The sequence below is a fragment of the Hippopotamus amphibius genome, chromosome 2 (genome assembly GCF_030028045.1).
Source record: "Hippopotamus amphibius kiboko isolate mHipAmp2 chromosome 2, mHipAmp2.hap2, whole genome shotgun sequence".
Lineage (NCBI taxonomy): Eukaryota > Metazoa > Chordata > Mammalia > Artiodactyla > Hippopotamidae > Hippopotamus > Hippopotamus amphibius.
The window spans coordinates 131,746,529-131,769,641 of record NC_080187.1 but is presented as its reverse complement, the minus strand read 5'-3'; the positions used below and the strand labels follow the sequence as shown (position 1 = coordinate 131,769,641).

Below are 23,113 nucleotides of genomic sequence, written 5' to 3'. Positions count from 1 at the left end.
ATACCCACCTACTGCCTGCTCATTCCCACTGCCCAGGCATCGGGAACTTCTTGCAGTTCCCCAGATGTGTCAACCTTTGTCTTACCTTCAGACCGTTCCATTTGCTCTGCCCTCTGCCTAGGCCAGGCCTGCCCACCCCTTAGTGCTTTTTGAGGTGGACATCTGCATTTATTACCTCTGCTTTCTCACATCTCATTCACACTACAAGCTGGATTCTGTTCCCAGCAGTGCCCCAACATTTCCCGCAACTAGGTCATCAATGGAGAGAAAAAGAAAAGCAAGAAAAGGAAAGGGAGAACTTTTCAAAACTTCACATATTGCACTAGCAGGCACCGTGCACAGCACTTCACAAATATTAACTCCTTTTTCCTCCTGACAGCTCCGTGTCCTCCAAAACAGCAAAGGGTATCAAAAGGGGTGACAAGGAGGGTATCTCTTTCTTTTTTACTTTTCTTCCTGTTTTTCTGGCAAATCCTTCTTTTCCCTTTACTGATTTCTCCTTCTTTACTTGGCCAATGACTACTAAAGTTCCTCAAGACTCTGCCATCAGTCCTTTTCCCTTCTCACTCCATAATCCCTCCCTGGGTGATCTCACCCTCTCCCAAGGCAATTACTGTGTATAAGTGGAGGACTTTCTGACCTATTTTCTGAACTCTAGTTCTGATTATGTAACTGTCTAGCTGTCATTTCTGCTTGGATGCCTTGTGGGCATCTCAGACTCACCATCAAAACCTGAGCTCACCATCTCTCCACCACTGCTCCCCCGCTGTAAAAGGCACAAACATCCACTCAGGTGTCCAGACCAGAAACCTAAGCGTCATCTTCGACTCTTCCCCTTCCCTCTTTGTCCTGCATCCATTCCATCTCTGTATTTCACAAGTTCTGCCTCTTCACCACACCCACCTACTGCTCTTCACCCTTACTGACATCATCCTAGTTTAGCCACCACCGTCCTCAGCCTCAGTCCTTCACTCTGCCTCCACTCTTGGCACACCCTCCCCAGTCTACTCTCTACAGATCAGCCAGAATTACCTTTCAAAAAAAATACTGCATTTAAATCTGGGCTCTGCCGTGTGTTGGCTGTGTACTCCTGGGCATATCACACAACCTTTCTAATTACTGACTTCTTTATCTATACACTGATAATAATAATAATATGTTACCGGGTGGTAATAATATTTAAGGGAGATAATCCAGAGAAAGGGAGAGAACAGCACACTCTAATAAGCTGTGCGTGGGAGTATAAATGGTCATACACATTTTAAAAGAAATCGCAATAAAGAACTCTCAGTACCATATCATTATATCTCATTTGAAATAAGAAATGAGTTAGTCTATACTTTACAACTTTCACAGGGAAAAATCCCCAGAAAACAATTTAAAATGTGCTTTCAGCAGATGGCACCTTACAGAAATATCAAACTGACTGTGATAGTTTTATGTGTTAGCTTGGCTAGGCTATGGTGCCCAGTTGTTAGGTCAAATACTAGTCTAAATGTTGCCATGAATGTACTTTGTAGCTCTGATTAACGTTTATAATCAGCAGGTTCTGAGTAAAGGAGATTACTTTCAATAATACGAGCAGGCCTCATCCAATCAATTGAAGGTCTACAGAGCAAAAGGCTGAGGTTTCCGTGAAGAAGGAATTCTGCTTCAAGCCTGTACCACAGAGACCCTGCTTCCGTTTTTATCTGGCTTACCTACCCTGCGGATTTCAGGCTTGTCAGCCCCCACAACTGTGTGAGCCGATTCCTTAAGATATCAATAAATCGCTCTCATTCTCTCTCTACATATATATTCAATTGGTTCTGTTTTTCTGGAGAACCCCAACTGACACACTCACAGAGGAATCTTTTAATGACAAAGTAGAACAGCAGCTACCAGATGACAACTCTAAGTGACTTCAGGTAAAGACTGTAGAATGTGGTAGATAAGAACCCTAGTAAGTTTGATAACATAAGCTCTAAGTAGATAAGCATTAAGGAATAAAGAAACTTTGTCTGGGAAACAAGACTTAAGTTATGCACCTAATATGAGAAAAGCCCTCTTCAGGGAGTCACAGGCTGTTTGTGGGATATGCACAGGTAACAGAGGACCAGTATCCCACACTTGCCAATTTGGGCATCTATACAAAGATGTTTGTTGAACTCCTACTTCAGGCCAAGTGTTATACTTATCTAGAGCACATAACAAAGCCAGGCATTCTCAGAGCTGCTATTCCACTTGTATCTGTGAAAAGCAGGGGATTGGAACAGCTTTGGTGGCCAGTATGTTGCAGCTTACCTGTAAGAGGTGGTTGATGGATGCATCGTGAAATCCCAGGGCTTGTTCTACACCTGCCAATTCTCTCAATATTGGTACACACTCAAGACTTTTTTCACCTTTACTGATCTCAACGTATTCTAAAGCCTCTTGGTAGTGGGGCAGAGCTTCTTTTGATCTCTTCTGACCTTGATATACCCTAAAAAAAATCAAAGGGATTATCTTTAAAATAATAAAATAGAAGATACTGAAAATAATAGATGGATTTGGCTCTCTGACCCGTTTCCCAGGTTCATTTCTTAGGCAGCTAAGCTTTTCTTTACTCCAAGGAGCAGCAGGACATAGTGGTCAAGAGGAGAGACTTTGGGATAATCAGGAAGGTTCAAATCCTGGCTCCACCACTTACTAGATGTAGGACCTTTAAGTTGCTTGACAGTTTTCTCACCTGTAAGTTAAGAATAATAACAGTGCCGACTTCTTTGGGTTATTATGAAGAGTAAATTAGCTAATATTAAAAAAAAGTATCTAGAATAGTCTCTGACACATAGTAAGTGCTGTGTAGGTGTTGGTTTTAAAAATATAAAATATTAACACAACAATAGTAATCAGAAAGAATGCCACGATGCTGATAAGTGAGCTGTTGAGAAATTATAGAAATTTCCCAGTTTGGTTGAGGGTGTGAAGCACTCTCATTAACTATTGGGAAGAATGTAATTTGGGCACAGACTTTTCTATATCAAAATTATATATATATATGTACACATACATTTCTGCTAATTGCACTTTTAGTAGTTCATCTTAAAGAAACACTCTGGCAGGATAAGAAGATACTATATACAAGAATGTTTACTGAAGCATTTTTTGTAATAGTGGAAAAGTATAAAGCACTTAAAATACCCAATAGATGATCATCCAGGTGGGTTATAGTAAGGATATTTACACTGTGGAATGCCATGTAGCCATTAAAGTTAACGTTCATCTGTTTTTATCAACGTAGAAGTATATCCACTATGTATTCTTCAGTAAAAAAGAAAAAGAACAAAAATATTTTATATAATCTTATGCATGTGAAAAGTTTGTATCTAATCTACATGTACACATATGCAGAAAGAGATATCTAAATGTCACTAAAATGTTAGCAATAGGTATCTCTGAGTGGATTGTGAATGATTTTACTTTTCTTATTTACGCTTTATACATTTCCCAAATTTCCTTCTATAAAAATATGTTACTTTTACACTGGAAAAAATGTTAATTTAAAAATTAATTTAAAGGTGGCAGTGGGAAAATATTCTTGTAGCTTCTTGGGGTAAGACTCTCATATTCAAAAATGTATCTCTATATGCTGTTTAGCAAACAGACATTTAAAAAAAATCTTCTCAAAAATACTTATGAAGACTATTAGAAACTTTTTTTGCATGGAAAATTTTTATGTACAAAATTCATAATAAAAGAAATCAATCCTTCCTATGTTTCCTTCCACCCCAGAATCTTTACTAGAAAAAGGCCTTACGATTCCCAAATTACCCAAAAACTGAGCCATAACATGAGAAAGTGACTTAGAGACCACAAAAATAGATGTTTTCAACTCAATTGTAAAAAATTAATAAACAGAAATCTCAATTAGAGTCAGAAGCCCAGAAGTGGGAGCTCTCCTGCCCTGGGAGGATAGCAGAGCCCAACAGGAAGAGGAAAGACTCCTCTCCTTTCCTGGCAAGAACGTAGCCAATGAAAAGCCATGGACTCTGTGTACTGTGGCGCTCCCAAACCCTTTTCCTTCTATAAAAGCATTCGCCTTCCCTTGCCAGGTGGGGACTTGCACCTGGCTCACCATGGTTTCAGACCCCAAACTGAAATTTTCTGCCCTTCCCAAATGAATCTAGTTTTTTTTCCTGGAGAAATAACTGGCAGCCTATTTTTTTTCAGTCAACATAGTCATTGGATACTTTTCAAACTATTTTGCTCGCCAATAAATTTCAAAGGAATAGACTGATAGAAGTAGAGTTACTTTTCAGATCTGTGGTTCACATGGCCACAATGAAATACAATGCTCACTGAATAGCTTATGAACTGGCATACTGTCTATAATTGTAGAAAGGTTTAAAACACAAGAAGAGGTCAGGGATCTGTTCCTGGACCAAGAAGGGTCCAGGTTGTAACTTGCAGCAACTCTAATCTTGGAAGGGAAGAGAGTAACAGATGACATAGTAATACTGGACTCTCCTTCTAACTCTTAATGAGTTTAGAATGTAGTGGATAATAAGTATCCTTGCATGTATCATATTTTATTTTTTAAGAGAAAACCCATTAGCCTCTATTGTATGGAAAGAGGCTTTGAAACATATGGTTGGTGACAAATCACTTAGCCAAAGAATTAGATTCCTGGTAGACAAAAACTAAAGAATTGAAAACTGGAGTCAGCAAACTGTGGCCTGTGGGCCAAATCTGCTCACTGAGTGCTTTCGTAAATAAAGCTTTATTGACACAGTCAGGCCCACTTGTTCACCTGTTGTCTGTGGCTGCTTTTGCTCTACAATGGCAGAGGTGAATAGTTGCAACAGACACTATATGGCCTACAAAGCCTATAATATTTACTGTCTGGGTCTTTACAGAAAAAGTTTGTAAATCAACCTCTTGTCTAGAATCTAGAGAAAGTCACATACTTTTAAAATGACTGCAGATTTTTTTCTACCCAGTTCAGCCCTAAAGAACTCAGACAATGCCATAGATATCTGAGCAAAGGAAAAAATTTATCTTCCTTTCTAATGTTCATAAATGATGAAGAGTATGCCAAGGAGGTAGAGAAGAGGTCCTTTGTTTCCAAGGCTACTTGTAAAAGTCATAGAAGAGTAATAAAGCCAATACAAACGCCAAGACGATTTCATTTGGGCAATAGCTTTAAAAGGAAGCAATACTCAAAGCTTAGCACTCAAGCTCATAAATGAGAAAAATAGAAAAGTAAACAACAGCAAGGCATATGTTAATTCATATATCAAAAATTCTTCCTTTCCTGAGATAGAACACTAAAGAAAAGTATTTGGGGGTTTGTGAGGCCATCTACTAACCACCTGAGCCAGAAGCACAGCACAGCACTCCAAGTTAACACCACAGCATCTTTTCAGGTATCAAAAACTTATCCTTCAAATACCTGAATCTCAGAGGAAATTTCATAGAAAAGAATACAGTATGAGAGGCAGGGCAATCAGTTACGTGTACTACAACAGCAGTAGAAAACGCAAACTGTAGTTTGGGCCTCCTTCCTTACTAGGTCACCCAACCCTGGGAAAGAACAAAATGTTTCTGAACCTTGGTTTCCTCATCTGAACACTGGTGTCCAATAGGGTTGCTGGGAGAATCAAGTAAGACGTCTGAAAGTGCTTTGCAAACTGAAGCAAGCCATGAAGATTGATACTAAATGCCTATACGGACTCATACCTTTTACTCCTTCCCCTCCCAGCCTGTGGTCTCTCTGGATCTGAGGTGCAGTTTCAGGTTGTTCTCATGTGGAAATGAGCTCATTTGTGGTCTCAGCTTGTCCCCACCCGCATAAGATTTTGGAAAATCCAAATAATACATAGAATCAGTCAAACTCACGTGCAAGTGAGGTAGGCATTTTCTTATACAATTGGGCTTTTAAAAAAATTGAGAATAACTTACTATAAGAACAATACATACTCATCATTAAAAGTAAGAAGATATAAAAAATTAAAATATATAATTACAACATCCAAAGATGACTGCTATACCTCTTGATATATACACTTCCAGATGATTTTCTATGCATTTTTAAAAAAGGATCATAATGTTTTAGAACCTGCCTCTTCCACTTAATCTTGTATTAAAAAGTGGCAATAAATGCTATAATATCACTTTTAGTGCCTGACTGCTGTCATAGAGAGTCCGATTGACCACTCATCTTCAGAAATATTATTTAGGACATATAAAAATGGTTTGTGAGACAAATGGTTTGTGGCAAATGTTTACAAATCATATTTCTGATGAGAGATTTGCATTCAGAATATATAAAGATATATTTATATATAAAGTAAATAAGATAACAAAAATAAGATAAATAACCCAACTTAAAAATGAGCAAAGCATCTGAATAGTCATTTCTCTGAAGAAGATGCACAAATGGTCCATAAGCACATAAAGAGATGTTCATTAGTCATCAAGGAAACGCAAATCAAAACTACAATGAGATACCACTTCACACCCTTTAGGACGGTGGCTATAATAATAGTGGCTTTTAAAAAGATAATAAAAGTGTCGACAAGGATGTGGAGACATTGGAATCCTCACACACTGCTGATGGGTATGTAAAATGGTAGTTACTTTGGAAAACAGTGTCAGCTTCTCAAAAGTTTCAACAGAGAATTACTAGATGACCTAGCAATTCCACCACTAGGTATATACTGAAAAGAAATGAAAACATACATTGACGTAAAAACTTGTACACAAATGTTCATAACTGCATTCTTCATAAGAGCCAAAAGGTAGAAACAACCCAAATGTCCACCAACTCAAGAACGAATGAATAAAATGGGGTATATCCACTCAATAAAATGTTATTCAGTCATAAAAAGGAAGGAAGAATTGTTACAACATGGATGAACCTTGAAAAAAATTACGCTACATGAAAGAGGCCCGTCACAAAAGACCACACACTCCATGGTTCCATTTACATGAAATGTCCCTAACAGGCAAATCCATACAGACAGAAAGTGGATTAGTAGTTGCCAGGGGTTGGGGAACTTGAGAATGGGGACAGACTGCTAACGGAATGAAAATGTAAAATTGTTTGTGGTGATGCTTGCATACTAAAAACCATCAAATTGTCTACTTTAATTGGGTGAGCTGCATGGTATGTGAATTATATCTAAATAAATCTGTTATTTTGGAAAAGTTTGTGCACATTTGGAAGCAAAATGAAATATAGATGAGACAATAATAGCAATAAACTGTCATTTTTGTTTAAAGAAATAACTAATAATAATTAAACAAAAATAAAAATATTTTAAGCTTAATATCATCTGCGAGCCAGACATTATTCCTAAGTTACTCATTTAAAGCAGGTCAGAAAGAGCTGTGGGCTTTGGCTTTAAAGTGGTCCTGCATCACTGGATGACCCTAGCCACCTGTTTTAGGTGGGGAGCTAGGAGAACCTGAGCCTTCCTCTGCCTAAATCCCCATGGACACCTGCCCAAGGGGGCAAGTGGGAGTTTCAATCCAGCCCATGCTCTGCTGACTGAGCTCTGTGCTTGGATACGAGGCTGTGTCCACCTGGAGGAAAGGAGACCTTTTTTCAGTTCTCACAAAGGCTCCGTTCACTCTCCCAGTTGTGTGCAAACGTGGCGCAGAGGTGGCAGTGGCTCTGCTGGGACCCTGGTTTCCCGTTTGGCTCCCCTGATGCCCGTTCTCATTCAGCCCCCCAGCTGTGTCATGTCTCCCTTCTCTCTGTGTCTTTGCTGATCCTTCTATCTGGAATGTTCTTTCTTCCATCTCTGCCTGGCAAACTGCCATTCATCTTTCTATCCTCCCTCTTCCAGTTTTAGCTTAGCTCTCTTCTCCTTTACGTAGCCTTTCCTGCCAGGGCCAAGACTTGAGTGAGACCAGTTAGACACCTAGGACATACCATTTAAGGAGGCGCTCACTCTCAGGGTTGGGCAAGTGCAGGGTTGGCATCCGAGTGTGAGTGCCTCCTTAAATGGTGTGGTCTGGGCACCTGGCTTCCTCATCCTAGTGCCGGCTCTGTTCCTTGACATCCCAGGCTGGGTTGGTTGCCTCTGTGAACACCTGACTGTGCTCCCACAGAACTGTGAACCTCCCTGCTCAGGATACATCTCTCATATTGAATTATAAGTGCCTGGGGACTCGGCACCAATCCTCTTAGTGCAGGACTCTGAGAAAGCAGAGTTCGAGGCTGCGGTATTCATCTTGACATCCCTAGCACCTTGCAGTGTCCGACACACAGTGGGTGCCCATTGCCTATGGAAGGAGGGAGGGTGAGGTGAGGAGGGAAGACAGAAGGAACAACCTGCGGATCACTGACTTAGAGACTTTGAGGCTATAATTCATACCTTAATTTTCATAGATTTTGGAATAAATTTTAGGGAAAAAATATTCAAGAATGGAATATATTTTCACATTGATTAAGTAGCAAAAATATTAGCCTGTTGCTCTAATTAAGAGTTGGAGAAAGTATTGAAATTTTATAAAAGGTGGAATAAAAGAAACCTTGTAAAAACCTATCAGGGGTTGAATTGTGTCCCCTCCCATCCCACCCTCAGTACCTCAAAATGTGACTGTATTTGGAAATAGCATTGCTGCAGACGTAATTAGTTATATTAAGAAAACGTCATACTGGACAATATGACCGGCGTCCTTATAAAAAGGAGAAATTTGGACACAGAGACACAGGGAGAATGCCATCTGAACACAAAGGCAGAGATTGGTGTGATGTGTCTGTAACACAGGGAACACCAAAGTTGGCCAGTACACAGCTGGAAGTTAGGAGAGAGGTGTGGAACACCTCAGAATTCCCAGAAGGAATCATCACCGCCCACACATTCATCTCCTACATCCAGCCTCCAGAACTGTGAGAGAATAACTTGCTGTTGTTTAAGTCACCTAGCTGGTAGTACTTTGTTGCGGCAGCCCTTACAAACTAGTGCAGGACTCCTGCTGGCGGACTCCAGGCTCAGAGATTTTCCTTTCATGAGCACCCCAGTAGATGAACACTGGGTGGACTCACCCAGGGCAGTTAGCTAGATGTGGAAGTACCAATTTTTCTTTTTTAAATCACATTGTGGTCAAATCCAAGTGGTAACTTTCCATTATTTCACTGCCTGGAAATTTAATTTGAGTTATCTGCTGAGAAGGAGACCTGGGAGGAGGCAATTTCAGCAGGAACAGACACAGGACTTTCAGTGACCATAGTTTTGTCCTTGCTACAAGAATGTCTACATGAGGGCACAGACCTCCTGAATCCAGTGACATCCGACAAGCTGTTAGAAGGGACGCAGTCACACGTGAAGGTGACTTGTTGCCATCTCTGAACTCTCTAAGTTTGAAAGATTTTTGTCAACCGATCACTGGCCTCACATTTCAAACCCTAGAGAATTCTTCAGACTCCGAGTCCTTCTTTCACCTGTAGGTAAAACTATTTACCTCCTCACTTCAGTTATCCAAAGGGAAAAAATTAGATCCCTCACACTGTGCACACAAAAGTTCCAAGTGACTTAGAGGCCTACATTTAATAAGGAAAACTTTGATATGTTTGAGAGAAAATATAAGGAAAAGTAACTCCATGACTTTGGGGTAGAGGAGGACTTCTTAAATAAGATACAAAAAGTACAAATCAGAATGAAAGAGGTAGGTAAATTTGGTCACATTAAAAGTAAAAACTCCTATGCATCAAAATTCATCATAAAGAAAGTGAGAAGGCAAACTACACATTGGGAGTACATACAATATATGTAACCAGCAAACAACTTGTCGTCAGAAACATAAAGAATGTCTACAAGTTAATGAGAAAAATGCAAACAGCCCAGTTAAAAAATGAGTAAAATACATGAATAGACATTTCACAGAACAGAAATTCTAAGCGTCCAGTAGACGTATGAAAAGATAATCAAATCTCACTATCAGGGAAATGCAATTAAAGAAACTATGTGGTTGGCAAAGATAAAAAGTCTGACCATACCAAGTATCGGCAAGGCTGTGGAGTAATGGGAATTACTGCTGGTGAGAGTATCAACTAGTGGAAAGAAAACCCAGTAGAGTTGATGATGTGAATAGCTGTCAATTAAGCAATTCCACTCCTGGGCATATACTTCAGAGATAACCTTGCACATGTGCCCACAGAGACATGCACAAAAACAATCATGGAAATGGTTTTTAAAAGAGTGAAAAATTGGAAGCAATTTACATGTTCACCATCATGAGAATGTATAATTAAATTAGAGGAAAGTCAGGCGGATTAAACATAATATGGGGGTTTAGAATGAAAAGACTAGTGCTATATTCATCTCAAAAACTAGAAAAGTAATGGGGAAAAAAAGCAAGCTACACAAGGAAACATACACATGAAGTAAAAAAAAAGAAAAATAATACTGTATATATTCTATGGCTATACACGTATAGATTCAGAGGAATGAAAAACACTAAGTTCAACATCAAAATTGCCTGTACCATGGGAGAAGAGAACAGGATTGAGAAGAACGTGTAAGAGGCTTCCATTTATCTGAAATACTCTATTTTGAAGCTTGGTAGTGTGTACATGAGTATTCACATGACAATATCTTCAGTTTTATATGCCTGAGATATTTGGTTAAAAAGATGAACAAATACAACATCCTGTTGCTTAGTGTGAGCAGAGAATGGGGCACTTTCTACCCTTGCCCTTTGAAGCTGCTGTTGCATGATATTCCAGGGTCCTGGCACTACCAGCCAGAAATAGAGGCTATCAAGCTAATGTAATCTACAGTGAGCCTTCTGGAGCTCATTGAGGTACACTGTTCACATAAAAGAAAAGACAAAATAGAAAATAAAATTACTTTAGCTTCACAATATATTTAATAAAAAAGGAATTGAGGGAGTACTACATCAGGAAATAACGAAATTACATTCTTACCTCCATTTCCAACTCATTTAAAGCATCAGTCAATTTCAAGCAATCTTGTCTGTCTCCATTTGTTCCTAAGTAATGTGTGGGAGAGCAACATTTTCTCCTTTCCCTTCCTATCTACCTGCCAGGGATGCTTTGGGGATTTATTATCTAGTGGGTCCATAATGTGTTTGGGTAGCTTTAGGAAACACACTAGACAGATGAAAAGATAGAGGATTTTGAACAACACAATGTGGCAGTATGTTAATTTGGCAGGTCCACAACTTAAACCACAGCATATTGTATTGAATGAAAATACATCCGCAGTAATTCTACAGAGCACGTGACAAGACGCTATCTCATTTCAGATGAGTTTCAGAAGATCCCACAGGGATGCAGACTCGTTTTAAGCTGCAACAAACAAGTGCAATCTCCTCTGGTATTACTAAGGCAATAGAGGGTTTCCTTTTAAAAGCTTGAGAATTTGGCAAGAATATTGAGCACCATTGAAAAGCAGAGGCCTTGTAGGAAGGTTGCTGATCATGGAAATCTGATGAAAAATCAACCTCGAAAGAGGAAAAGTAGGATTTTCTAGAGTCAACATGAGAAAAGGTTTACATCTGGGTCTCTCTCTACCTTCTGGCACACGTAGGTAAATACTGTGCTCTGTGGAGGGCATTGTCAGGTTTCCATTCTGCACCAGCAAATGGGACCCGTGCTGTGGTGAGGAGTGTGGACACCAGAGCTGGAAGCAGACCTGGTTCTACTCTGCTACTTCCCAGCTTTGTGACCCTGGGAAGTGACCTCACTTCTCTCAGCTTCAGTTTCTTCATTTGAAAATGGGAATACAAAGGGTACCCACCTCATGGGGAGGACTGCAGATTAACTGATGAAATGAGGTTTGCAAAGCACTTCACAAGAACCTGACAGAGAAGGTGGTCAAGGACTGCTAGCCAGTGTGGTTGTTTAAAATCATTATTATTAAGTGCAGTTGTTTAAGGGAATGTATATTATAGAGATAGAGTGTTAGAAAAGGGAAAGACAAAAATGCAGTGTTCTAAGATAGTAAAGCTATTTGAGGAAAATGAAAACACTAATTTGAAAAGAACATGCATACGTGCACCCCAGCATTCACAGCAGCATTATTTACAATAGTCAAGACACAGTAGCAACCTAAGTGCCCATCAACAGGTTGGAATAGTACTCGGCCATAAAAAGAATGGAATTCTGCCATTTGCAACAACATGAATGGACCTAGAGATTATTACGCTTTGTGAAATAAGTCAGAAAGAGCAAGACAAAAGACAAATACTCTCTATGCTATCACTTATATGTGGAATCTAAAAATAAAAGAATTGGATGAATTTAACAAAACAGAAACGGACTCACAGATATAAGGAACAAACTAGCGGTTCCCTGTGGGGAGTGGGATGGGGGAGGGACAGGACAGGAGTAAGGGATGAAGAAGGACAAACTACTAAATATAAAAAAGATAAGAAACAAGGATCTATTGTACAGCACAGGGAAATTTAGCCACTGTTTTCTAAAAACTTAAAATGAAGTACAATCTATAAAAATAACTGAATCACTATGAAATTAGCTTCAGCACACCTGAAACTAATATAATATTGTAAATCAGCTATACTTCAACAAGGAATAAAAATAGTAAAGCTTTGGAGGATTCAAATCATAGAAAGTAGATAAAGTATATGAAAGTAATCTGTGCCATGTGGTTTTCTGCTTCCCCACATTTAAAAAAAGGATTTAAAAAATCATATTTTGTACAAATTAAGAGCATCTCTTCAATCACAGGAATATATTCTTGGATGACAAAGAGTGCCAGGAAAAATCAAATTATTTCCTTCTTTGTTAAATAAGCATAAAGCATTCCAGGCACACAGCGTTGCATGGTAGGAGCTGGCAGGAGAAACATCTCCTCTGGAGAGCAGTGGGATGTTGTTTCCTGGGAGCAGGAAAGGGAGAAGCGGGGTTTTGAGCACATGAGCATCTGTCAGAGCCTTTATGCCCAAAAGATAAGGGCAGAGAAAGTGATTCTTTAAAGAAACACATCTACAGAGGTGTGACTAAGACACCAAGGACCTCCAGGTGATGGCATAAACTAAAAAAAATAAAAGCTGAGTAGAGCAAGCAATAGCTAGATTTGGAGGTTATTGACTGGACCAATTTAGCGAGGATGATGGTAAAAGCAAAAGCTATTACTGAAGTATCAAAAAATTCACAATAAAAGCCCTGGGAATGCTTTCAGGGAAACATGGGGAGCTAAGCAAAATTCCACCATCCTAATGAGGTGATGGCAGGTAGACACAGGCACTGTTTCACTTGCCACTGTTTTCTCCATTATCTTCTCTTCCCTCCCAGGAAGCACTGGCTCAGGGAGAAACCTCCCCCATGTTCTTTCCTCTTTGGAAAACTTTTGTTAGATTCATTTTCCAAATCTTGTGACTGTAATGAACTTGGAGAAAGCAAGACAAAGAAACAAATTCAAGCTTAAAACATATACATATGTATATGTATATACACATATCTACATACAGATGTACACACATCTGACTTTTAGCTTAGGTGGTTCATAAGAGCAAAGACAAAAAACAAAATAAAACAAAACAGCCGGACGAAGTGAGAGAGTAGCATTGACACATACACACTACCAAATGTAAAATGGAAAGCTAGTGGGAAGTTGCTGCATAACACAGGGAGATCAACTTGATGATGGGTGATGACTTAGAGGCCTGGGATAAGGAGGGTGGGAGAGAGTTGCGGGAGGGAGGAGATATGGGGATATAGGTGTAAATACAGCTGATTCACTTTGGTGTACAGCAAAAACTGGCACAAGAGTGGAAAGCAATTATATTCCAATAAAGAGCTTAAAGAACAAAAACACAAACAGCCTTCTCAAGTCACAGGAAAAAAAGCACAGGAAAGAATACTGCAAGCCAAGGGCAGTCCTGAAGTACAGTATCTTATTCTGTGATGTAGGTACTACGTGCTTTAAAATCCAACCATTTCCAGGATGAAATGGCAGAAAGGAACATGCTCAATTAGACAGTACCAATACTAACAGCTACTTTTTTTTTAGGCCTACCATGTACCCGGGTTCTTTAATATAGGGTCCATTTCCTTGTCACAGCAACCCTCTGGGGGCTGATCGTTTTCACCTCAACAGGAAAGGAGAGGGCAGGACTTGCCCAGGGTCCTTCAGGTGGGAAGGTTGAATGGACGCTGCCGTGAACCCAGGGTGACCGGACTCTAAGGCCATACTGTCAACTACACCATGTCACGTTCCTTAGAGACACCTGGAAGGTGTCCTGTTCGTGCTCTGAGCATTCACTTATCACAGGCACACCTGAGAGCTAGCTCAGCACGCACAGCACGCAAGGCCAGGCAAAGCGCTCCCTGGGCAAGCTGTGGAGGACTCCAGAGATGGCACATCAAGCAGTCACAGAGAAAGCTGGGGACGGGTCACGTGTTCCAGAGCAGCAGTCTCAATAGGCCATAACGATCACGCCACGAAGAAAGATTATTTTAAAAGGTGTGTGTGTATGCACGTGTGCAGTGGTGAACCCCTGTCTTTAAAAGGACACGGTCTCTGGGGAATCTATCTATTAGTAACCAGGGCAGGAAATAATCCTTAACACTAGAAAAAATTTCCCCTTTCACTAGTGACCATCTTGGCCCCATTTGAAAAAACTGCACACCTAGGAACACAGGATTTGGATTCACTTTCCAAAGTTAATAAATAAATACTGAATGAAGTAGAACTGGAACAGAGAAGGGAAGGGAGAAGGAATGAGGCTTCAGGCCATAGTTAGGGATGGAAGGCATGGCGCGTGAGTCAGCCTGCAGCCCTTATCTGTCAGCCCAAGGAGGAAAGAACTGGCCTGGCCTGATGGGCACCATAAAAGGCGAGGCAAGAGGAGGAAGAGGGTGCACTGAAAGACACCCTTTTAAGAGAAACACAAATCCCGCGAGAGCTGCCTAAGAAATTATCCTGGTCTTCCACTTCCAAGGCAGGACAAAAGAAAAAGCCCTTGTGGCTGTGGGCATAACTGTAGAAGTATACAAAACCAAAGCTTTGTTACATTCTGGAGCAGATTGGTTTGGACAAAATATTCACACTTCAGCGAGGAAACAAAATGCACGAAACCGAAAACCACACAGTTTAAACATGCGTGTTCCAATGAATATGTTACAGTGAAGAATCGAGAGGAAAATAAGCAGTGAAGTTGAAAACAACACCAAAGTAACTTTGTAGGATAGCTCGGAACCTTGACTTAAATTCTTGTTGGGTGTTCAGCACATATGCGTACAGGGCCCGCCATCTGCTGACAAGCTTTGGTACTGCTAATTTGGAAAGCACTCGAGGTGGTGGATTTTGGCAGAGGGTTTATTTACTCAACTGTGTAGCAAGTGCTCAACACTAAGTACTGATGAACATTAGTCAGGTCTCAACATATGCAACCAATCTCAGATCCGGGACCTCCTATCTGTATATTTTCTGTTTCATAATACAAGAGAGAATACCTACTTGTGCGCAGGAAGACATTCTGGACTGGCAGGCCCTCCCAGTCACTACTCTCTTCCTCCTCGGTTACAGAAACAGAATCACAGAGTGTGGATTCTCTTCAGTCTGGCTTGTCTCACCAACATTATGTTTGTGGGACTCATCCAACATGTTAAGTATAGGAGCTGTTCCATCCTTTTCTTTGTATGAACAGATCACAATTTTACCTGCTCTAACGCTGAGGAGCATTTGGAATGTTCCCAGTTTTTGGCTATTACAGATAATGTAGCATTGGACATTCTCAGCTGTGTCTTTTGGTGAACACATGTATGCATTCATGTTGGGGGTATAATTGGGAGTGGTACTGCTGGGTCACAGGGTATTCAAACATTTAAACTTGGTAATAAAGCCAAACAGTTTTCTAAAGTCATTATACCAAATGTCTTCTAAACAACCACATAGGAGAAAATATATAAGAGCACTATATACTTGCCAACTTGATGTTATCAGTCTTTTAAAAACTTTTGGCAATATTAGCGGAAATGTAGTAGTACCGTATGACTTTAATTTTCATTTCCCTAGTGACTGGTGAGAGGGATGTCGTTTAATATGTTTATTAGCTATGTGGGAATCCTTTTTTGCAAAAAGTCTCTTCCCTGGCAGTCCAGTGGTTAGGACTCAGCACTTTCACCACCGTGGTTCAATCCCTGGTTGGGGAACTAGGATCCTGCAAGCCACACGGTCCGGCCAAAGAAAAAAGTCTCTTGCCCACTTTTCTATTCAGTTGTTTGTCTTTGTTTTATTGATATATAGGAGTTCCTTACAGATTCTAGATAAGAGCCCTTTGTCAGTTATATGTATTACAAACATCTTCTTCCTCTTTGTTCTTGTCTGTAGGAAACATATGGTGATTTAAGTACAGAGCAATACAGCATCAAGCAGAAGGGAAGACAGAATTAACACAAACAAGTTGCTTACATTGTCCAGAAAGTGGTTAATTGACTAATTACATTAGAGCGTAATAAGTCAGGGATACAAGTGACAAATTCTATGGTAATCACTAGAAGAAAAATAAAATAATATATAACTTACCAGTTAATAAATAGGGAAATGGAATGACAAAAATATTTGACTAAACCAAAGGAAGTCAAGAAAGGAGAAAGAAAGGAACATAAAACTGGTAGGACGAAAGGAAATTTAAAAACTCAAATATATCAGTAATTAAAACAAAAAATATGAAGATTGGAAATTAAGAGATGGAAAAAGATACTATAGGAAAATTGATACCAAGAGAGCTGAAGTATCAATTTTCATATCAGGTAAAATAGATATAGACATAAAGGACAAAGAAGAACATGATATACAGGCAAAATAATAGATTAAGAAGACATGCTGTTTAACGCTCCTCCCACCCAACAGAATATATCAGAATATATAAAACAACGACTGGCAGAACCATGGGAAGCTATAGATGGATCAATAATTATAGTTCGAAATTTAAGCACACTTACCTTAAAAACTAATGTATCAAATTGGCAAAAGATTACAAAAATATAAATCTGAGTAACAATTAATAAAGTAACTCTAATACACATTTATTAGAACCTTAAATACAACAAGTAAAGAATACAGTTTCCTTTTGTAGCATCCTTGGAACATTCACAAAAGTTGACTATGGACTAGGTCACAAAGGAAGCTTCAGTACATTTCAAAGAGTTGATACTATACAAATATGTTTTTGCCCACAATGCAGTAAAATTAGAAATCAATAACATCAGAATATCTTGAAAAAACCCATATATCTGCAGACTAGAATACATATCATTTAAACAATCTTTGGAGTAAAGAGTAATTTATAAACTGTTATGAACTTACTAAGAACTTAATGGGACTGATGGTGCTACATGTTAAAACACGTGGGATAGGTTAAAGTAAGACTCACAGGGACATTTTGGAGAATATCTTTGATATCTGGGTGGGAAAGACTTTCTAAATAAACTCCCAAAGTATAAATCATCAGGTTAAAAATTAACAGATTTGCCTCTAGAAAAATTAAGTTCCATGCCATGAAGAATACCACATGGACTTCCCTGGTGGTGCAGTGGTTAAGAATCCACCTGCCAATGCAGGGGACAAGGGTTTGATCCCACATGCCATGGAGCAGCTAAGCCTGTGTGCCACAACTACTGAGCCTGCGCTCTAGAGCCCGTGAGCCACAACCACTGAAGTCCATGTGCCTAGAACCAGTGCTCTGCAACAAGAGAAGCCACTGCAACGAGAAGCCTGCGCACTGTAGTAAAGAGTAGCCCCCACTTGCTGCAAATAGAGAAAGACTGTGTGCAGCAATAAAGATTAAATGCAGCCAAAAAAAATTAAAATAAAATCAAATCCTCCTATCTTGACAAATATTAAAAAAAGAATACCATAAACAAAATTAATGAGAAACAGATATAAGAAAATATCCGTAATGTCACTAATTTATAATATACAAGAAAACCTCAATTATCAATAAGAAAAGCACAGGAAGCCCCAAAAGAAAAAGAAGAAAGAATGCTACCAGGCTATTTATAGAAGGGGGACCCAAATGGCTAAGCGGTACATGAAGAGGTACTCAAACTCAATAATAAGAGAAACATAAGTAGAACTGAAAAGTAATTATACATGCATCAAGGTGGCAAAGGTTAGGAAGACCAACAATGCCAAATGCTGTTGGGGATGTGAGAAAACAGGAACCCATGTGTCCCACGAGTGGGAGTGCAGATGAGTGTAGCAACTGGCCAGCGTGCGGTGAACTTGAAGCACGAGTGTACCCTGTGACCACGCAATCCTACCCCTGGAGTATAAACCTCAGAAAAAGTCTCTCTGAGACTCCTAAGTGGAGCTGCACAAGGATGTTCACGGCAGCACCATTGGGGGATTTGGGAGCTGGGGGTGAGCCGCGTGCCTGCTGCTAGCAGGACGGACAAGCACGGGACGGCAGATGCCTTCTGTGGAGCACAACAAAGCAGCCAGCAGCACTGAGCAGGCAACCACGGAAACAGTGCTGAGTGGACAAAAGCGAGGAACAGCGTGAGACACAGACTGCAAATGTATACAAACCTGAACGGACAAATACAGAAAACAATACTATTTGTTATTCAGATACATATTTAAAGACATAAATTATTCTTTAAAAAGGTATGTGACAGAATGAGAGCAAGGATCAGAGGCGGAGGGAAAAAATTCACTTTAAAAAGCATGCCAAAGGTTTGCATGGACTGATGAATTCTCTGCACTTCATACCCCAAAACACTCCCAGACAAACAAATGAACAAGAGTGGATTTATGATCGCAAAAATAGCTTTAAAAGCATGAGTCAAGGTTAGTCCTTCCCACCTTCCATTCATGTGGAAGCATTAGATGTGCTCCTCAGGGCCCTTTCCTTCTTAAGATGAGTCCACTGGGTCCCTGAGTTCTCTAGAGAATCAACCTATGTGCGCAGTCTGATTGTTAAGTTACATGGAATTCTTCCAAATTTGGTTAAGGGCTGCTGGGCATTCTCTGCCTCTTCTAGAACTGAATTTTCTCTGCCCTCTTCCTCCCACAAGCGCATCCTTCCAAAGAGTGTGCACATCCTCGGCCACCCTACTGCTCTGGGGAACTGGCTTGGGGTTGGCCTCTGGTGAGGGATAAATGTGGTGACCGCCCATCCCCTTCTCCCCCAGGCTCCAAGCATTATATCTCTTCCTCTTGGGCTTATCTGGTGAGTGTTGGGTGGGGGTAGGGAGAACAAGGGAAAATCCTCTCATTCTCATGGATTCAGATATCTCTAAGATCTTTGAGGCCCGAATCATAAAATCAATGTATTGAAATATTTTAGACTAGTAGAAGAGTAGGGGAAAGAAGGAAGACAGGGTTGGTGGGAGGTGGAGGGTAGCAAGGAGAGAGAGGAACAAGGGCAGGAGTAGAGGGGCAGGGAGAGCAGGCAAGAAACAGAAAGTCAAGAGAATGACACCAGGACTCTAGGACCCCGGGCGGGGATGAGAGCACTGCGTATTGAGTGAAGACTGCCACTGATGTACGTCTTGGCTGTGGCCGTTCCGACATGACTGTGGTCCTCCCTCTTTCACTTCTGGACAATGACCGTGGAGAAGCCACGGACACAGCATCACGGAGAAGCGCCTCCTGCCTGAAGACAGAGTCTTCTGGCAAAGAACCTCCAGCCATCACGCACATGAAAAGTCCTAAACTGGAAACTTACTGTGCAAATGACAATTTGATCCGCGCTTGAATTTCCATCCATTCTTCCTTTATTATCCTTCCACATTGCAGCAGCTCCTTTGAAAGTCTCTCTGCTTTCGTCAGATTCTCTGAAGCTTCCTTAAACCTGCGTTGTGTTCAGGAACCGTTACACTTGGTGCGACATTCTGGAGCCCCAGTTCCTGGACCTCCTTGGCTCTCATACTTCCCATCACCCTTCCTGAGTCGCCTGTCAGCTTTTGATTTGGCCTTAAAAATTAAATATAAGCATTATGAATGGTATTTCTCTTTGTAAAGATGAGAGGCAAAAGGATACTTTTGAAGGGAGAGCAAGGCTCTTCCCATGGTAAGGAACAGCTCAACCGAACACTTGAAAACGTCTGTATTGTCGTTGTAGGGAGGTGCCATCGAGTTGCTGAGGATTTCTTTGGCTTTTTCCGCGTGTTGTTTTGCTTGCAGTGCCAGGCCTATGGACAGAGAAAAAGAAGTCTCAGCTTCCCTTTCATTTCAGCTGAACAAGAGTACAGTTATCTCTGGCTAGGGAATCTAGGGAGGTCTCCTTCATACAGCATCAAGTGGCACATGGAGAGATACTGGGGCAGCGTGACACACCGTCACGATTGTAAGAAACAAAGACGTGTTTCACACCTCATACTCAAGCTAAATTTTTTCCCCCAAAACGGTCTTTTTAGAAATAAACAGAATGAGCAGGAACTGAACAACTTTGAAACTTCACCGACATCAGACATAAAATCTTATAAACAACTGTAAAAAACAAACAGAATACAGAGACTACAGCATTCTGGGCAGGAAATAAAATATTCATGAATGCTAATCCTGGCCTTATGACAGCAATCTTAATGAAATACTAAAATTTCTGAATCTTCTGCTCACCCATCCATAATCATAACTTTAGGGAGTTATTTTTAACACAATTCAGATATAATGGTATCTACAAAACTGACAATTGCAGTGAGGGAAGGGGTTAATGTGCTACAATCTCTTATTTCTATGTGGTAACAGACTTATATGAAACAAATGGCATTTTAAGAAACAAGTTACTACCAAGAACTAACTCCCCGTGGGTTTCAGTGTTCTTCCACTGGCGTATTCATGTGTGGTAAGGGTGACGTTGGGGATCACCATTTAGGTCTCAGGATTTTTCATTTTCCCACATCCCCATCTTCTTCCTCACAATGACACACCCCTTCCACCCATATCCTGGTCTTACGCTCTCCATTACATGGAATTGTATCTCAAATATCTAAAAAAAAAGCTGTCAAAATATGAAGTTCATTCTCTTCTTATGTCTGTAAAGCAGAGTATGTTTTCTGATAGAGAAAACCCAGGGTATGTTATTCCTGTAGGAACACTTACAGAATTTTGTCTTATTTTCTTTAGAGCACACAATCAACCTATCAGAAATTTATTAGTGCCAATAATGTATGCAATATTATAAAAGACATGATGAATTTTGGTCCATTTCCTCAAGGAACTTGAACTCAATCTACTAGAGGCGTCATGGGTTGAGGTTCAAGAACACTAACTCTGAAATCAGACTGCCCAGAATTAATTCCCTGCTCCACCACTTAACCTGAACTGTTGGTTTCAGCTTCCCTGACTGTAGACACAGATAATAACACTACCCACTGCACAGCACTGTAGTGAACACTGAAGGAAATTATACATGGAAAATAGCATGGTGCCTGGCACTCAATATGACCTTAATAAACAGTAGATACTGCTTTTAGTTTAAATTGAGAAAAAAAGAGTATCATGGAGAAAGATAGCAGGCTGTAGAAGAAAAACATCATTTAAAATCCCAGACGCCAGGACACTGGTTCTGGCAACCAAACCCCTAAGTCTGAGTCTCAGATCAGCTATCTATTAACAGGGTGACCTGGGGCAAGCTGTTTCAACTTAACAACTAGTTGTTTCCTCCGAATCTAGAAAATAGGGGGTATGGAGGTATGTTTTGAACTAGATGATCTCCAAGCTCCCCTCTGGCTCTAATAGTCTTTGATCTAACAGAGAGGACCAGTTTATAATAATATTTGGCTGAATTTATTGGGTGGCAATTATATGTGTAGCATTGTGGTGTTTTTCACTGTTATTCATTTATTTATTCACTGGGCCAGTCCTGGGAAGTCAGTACCATCATATCATCATCATCACCACTTTTCAGTTGAAGAAACAGAGTACAGCGATGAACTCTTGTACACCTTGTCCTAGGCTGCCAGTCCATGGTTCTGCCTTCTCTGCATCCATTTTCCCTTCCCTGATTTCTTCTGAGGATGCCAGGCTCCTGCACACTCAGTCCATGTGATTCAGCCAAGGCCGGCCTCTCCCCCTGGGAGCCAGTGGAGCCAAAAGGCAGGTCTAGCCAATCAGCCTATTTCTTGTCTTTGGCATTCAACCCAGGTCAGCCCAATAAGAATTCCCAAACCCTGAGATTTTGGTGGAGAGACATTCTTTTAGTCCTGGGAATGCTGAGGAGGGAAACCTAAAGCTGCTGGCAACATTGCTGCCGGCATGTGGGCAAAGCCTGGCTAAGAATGGAGCCAATACAGGGAAAACGGAGTCAAGTGGTAAGAAAACAGAGAAATGGAAATCTGATCACGTTGTTTGAAAACACGGATCTGGCTAAGTCTACAGTTTACCCTTGGGTTTTTAAGTTATATGGACCAATAAATTACCTTTTGTTTATTGCCAGCTTGATTTAGCCTTCTATTTTTTTGCGGGGGGGGGGGGGGCGGGTCGCTTACAGGCAAGAGACTCTGGGTCAATACAAATGGGAATGCATCCTATTCCAGGCCCCGACGCTACGCCCTGGACCATTTCTACAATGCTCACAAATTCTTCAAAGCTAACAAATTAATTATCTCCTAAGAACTACTTTTAAGATCATAAAATAAATAAATAAATAAATAAATAGCTCAGAAGGGCTAAAATCTTCTATTATATTAAAAAATCTTTTTGACTCTTTGTGAAAGGAAATGGCTTCTCAATGCGTGGAAAGAGAATTTCCAAGAAAACCCGCTCCTTTTAAAGTGAAGTGAAGTGAAGTCTGAGGGAAGAGCAGACGTGACGCAGGGGACCGCGCTCCGCCTGCGGCGGCCTCACCTGTCAGCTGGAGGTAGCCGTGCGCCAGGTTGGCGTGCGCCTCCGCCAGCTTCCAGTGTGCGTCGCCGTAGCAAATCCTCGCCAGCGCCACGCAGCGCACCAGCTCGGGCAGAGCCTGTTTGTACTGCAGGAAGGGAACACACGCTCGCCCGTTAGACTCCAAAGCTAAGATCAGCTTGTGCTTTTATCCATTCGGTATACGCTTACTGAGTATCAGTTATGGGCCAGGCATGGTTTTAAGCACTTGTGATACAACAGGGGACAAAACAAAGATCTGTCTTGGGTGGCAAGGTATTCATCTGGTTGGGTGAAATAGACAATATACATTTAAAAAGACAGTAAAATTTATAGTACATTTA

The 23,113-nt window shown here is 40.6% G+C and overlaps 1 protein-coding gene across 3 annotated transcripts in view; it reads right to left on the bottom strand.

Moving 5' to 3' along the window:
* The window catches only part of TTC23 (tetratricopeptide repeat domain 23), a 104,039-nt gene that overhangs the window by 48,745 nt on the left and 32,181 nt on the right, over positions 1–23,113 (bottom strand). For all 3 annotated transcript variants that reach the window (XM_057724539.1, XM_057724536.1, XM_057724537.1), the window contains 4 exons: positions 22,755–22,878; positions 19,948–20,098; positions 19,633–19,758; positions 2,284–2,461 (listed from right to left, as the gene is read on the bottom strand). In XM_057724539.1, coding sequence (XP_057580522.1) covers positions 2,284–2,461; positions 19,633–19,758; positions 19,948–20,098; positions 22,755–22,878 — 579 coding nt within the window. The remainder of the gene's footprint in view (positions 1–2,283; positions 2,462–19,632; positions 19,759–19,947; positions 20,099–22,754; positions 22,879–23,113) is intronic.